General features: G+C 70.1%; 1 protein-coding gene and 1 long non-coding RNA gene across 3 annotated transcripts in view; both read left to right on the forward strand.

Moving 5' to 3' along the window:
* Nucleotides 1–270: 270 nt before the first annotated feature.
* LOC110287978 lies at nt 271–595 on the forward strand. The gene is made up of 3 exons (XR_002377264.1): nt 271–325; nt 423–449; nt 542–595. It is a non-coding gene; the product is annotated as an uncharacterized LOC110287978 (long non-coding RNA).
* Nucleotides 596–772: 177 nt separating this feature from the next.
* Nucleotides 773–1888, forward strand: part of LOC110287980 (WAS/WASL-interacting protein family member 3-like) — a 2329-nt gene continuing 1213 nt past the window's right edge. The window contains exons 1-3 of one of the 2 annotated variants that reach the window (XR_002377265.2): nt 773–856; nt 1178–1225; nt 1326–1355. Coding sequence is in view for 1 of the 2 variants with exons in the window: in XM_021154453.1 (XP_021010112.1) it covers nt 1556–1765 (210 nt within the window). In the remaining variant the exon portion in view is untranslated. Of the gene's footprint in view, nt 857–1177; nt 1226–1325; nt 1356–1430; nt 1766–1888 lie in introns of those variants that run through there. The other variant, XM_021154453.1, reaches the window with a different exon arrangement.

A 1888-nucleotide genomic window follows, 5' to 3' on the forward strand; every position in this document is an offset into this window, starting at 1 on the left:
CACTCACAGTCATCCCCCTGCCTCACAGTCACACTCAGAGTCATCCCCCTGCCTCACACTCACACTCACAGTCATCCCCCTGCCTCACACTCACAGTCACAGTCATCCCCCTGCCTCACAGTCACAGTCATCCCCCTGCCTCACACTCACAGTCATCCCCCTGCCTCACACTCACTCACAGTCATCCCCCTGCCCCACACTCACACTCACAGTCATCCCCCTGCCTCTGCCCCGTGCGGTGACCCCTGACCCCCGACCCCACCCCACCCCCCTGCAGGCGACAATGGCGACTTCGACCTCGCGGACGCCCTGGACGACGCCGGTGGTGAGCGCCTGGGGCATCATGGGAACGGGGCGGGGCGGGGCCTGCGGACGCCATCTTGGCTCCGGTTAAATTTTTTTTATTTTCCTCTCTTACCCAGAATCCACGCCGAGGCCCGGGGGCGGCGGTGAGTGACGTCACCCCGGCCCCGCCCCTGCCCCGCCCCCGGCTTCGCCCACGTGACCCCACCCCGACCCCGTGTCCCCTCCGCCCCCGCAGGCCTCTACCCGCGGCTGCCCCAGGACCCGCCCCGCGACCCCCACGACCCCGGACGTGAGTCAGCGCCGACAGGGGGGCGGGGCCTGGGAACCGGAAGAGGCGGGGCCGCGGGCGGGGGGGGGTGACGTCGGCATCCGGGAGCCGGCACTTCCTGGTGCTGAGTGAGGTCACTTCCTGTCGCATCCCGCGTAGACGTCTACCCGCCCCCGAGGCCCCGCCCGCAGCCCCCGAGGCCCCGCCCACAGCCGCAGCCCCGCCCACAGCCGCAGCCCCGCCCACAGCCGCAGCCCCACGGCGATCTGGACGGATGGGGAGGTGAGTGGGGGGCGTGGCGAGGCCTGGGGGCGGGCACTTCCTGTCGGGGGCGGAGCTTCCTGTTTCCGTCGCCGAGCCGGCTGCGACCGGTTTGCCGGGTCAGGGGCCTGGTTTGAAATTCACGCTTAATTTATGCAAATTTTATGCAAATCCACAAAAAGGCCTGGGAGTGGGCGGGGCCTTCGTGATTTATGCAAATGAGCCACGGAATATTCATGAGAGGAGACGGGCGGGGCGGGGCCGTCCTCATGAATATGCAAATCGGCCTCGGTGATGTAACGCCTAGCCCCGCCCCCCGCCCCGCCCTCTCCTCGCGGACAGGAAGTGACGGCGACGCCCACCCGGGGAGCTACGGCGGCGACGCCCACGGTGAGGACGGCGGGGAGGGGGCGGGGCTGCCTGTCAGTCTCCCGCTGGCTCCGCCCCTCCCTGCGACGTCACTTCCTGTCTCTCCTCCCACCCCCCACAGGCGGAAGTCACGGCCACGGCGGCGGGACAGGTAGTGGGTGGGCGGGGCCCGGGAGGGGCGGGGCCTCCGTGACGGAAGGGCGGGGCAGGAAGTGGCCACGGGGATGGGCGGGGGGTTGGCGGGCGTCGTGGGTGATGTCATCGGGGTAACAGGAAGTGGATCTGGGGGGACAGGAAGTGCCTGGTGTGGGACAGGAAGTGGGTCTGGGGAACAGGAAGTGCGGGGCCCGGATGGGAAGTGGGGTCAGCGGTGACAGGGAGTGGGCGTGGCCGCCCGCCCGTCACTCGCCGGCCCCGCCCCCCGCCTCCCAGCCGCGCCCGCAGGCCCCGTGGCGTCCATCGTGGCCCCCGTCGTCTCCGTCGTCGTCCTCGCCCTGCTCGGCGCCGGGGCCGGGTACATCCGGTCGCACAGGGGCGGGGCCTGCCTGGGGCGGGGCCGCGGTGAGTCACGCCCACCAGGGATGTGGGAGTGGACGTGACACACGGGGACAGGAAGTGACCGTGGGGGGACAGGAAGTGTCTGTGGGGGGACAGGAAGTGACTGTGGGGGGACAGGAAGTGACT

The sequence above is a fragment of the Mus caroli genome, unplaced genomic scaffold, assembly GCF_900094665.2.
Source record: "Mus caroli unplaced genomic scaffold, CAROLI_EIJ_v1.1 scaffold_22777_1, whole genome shotgun sequence".
Taxonomy (NCBI): domain Eukaryota; kingdom Metazoa; phylum Chordata; class Mammalia; order Rodentia; family Muridae; genus Mus; species Mus caroli.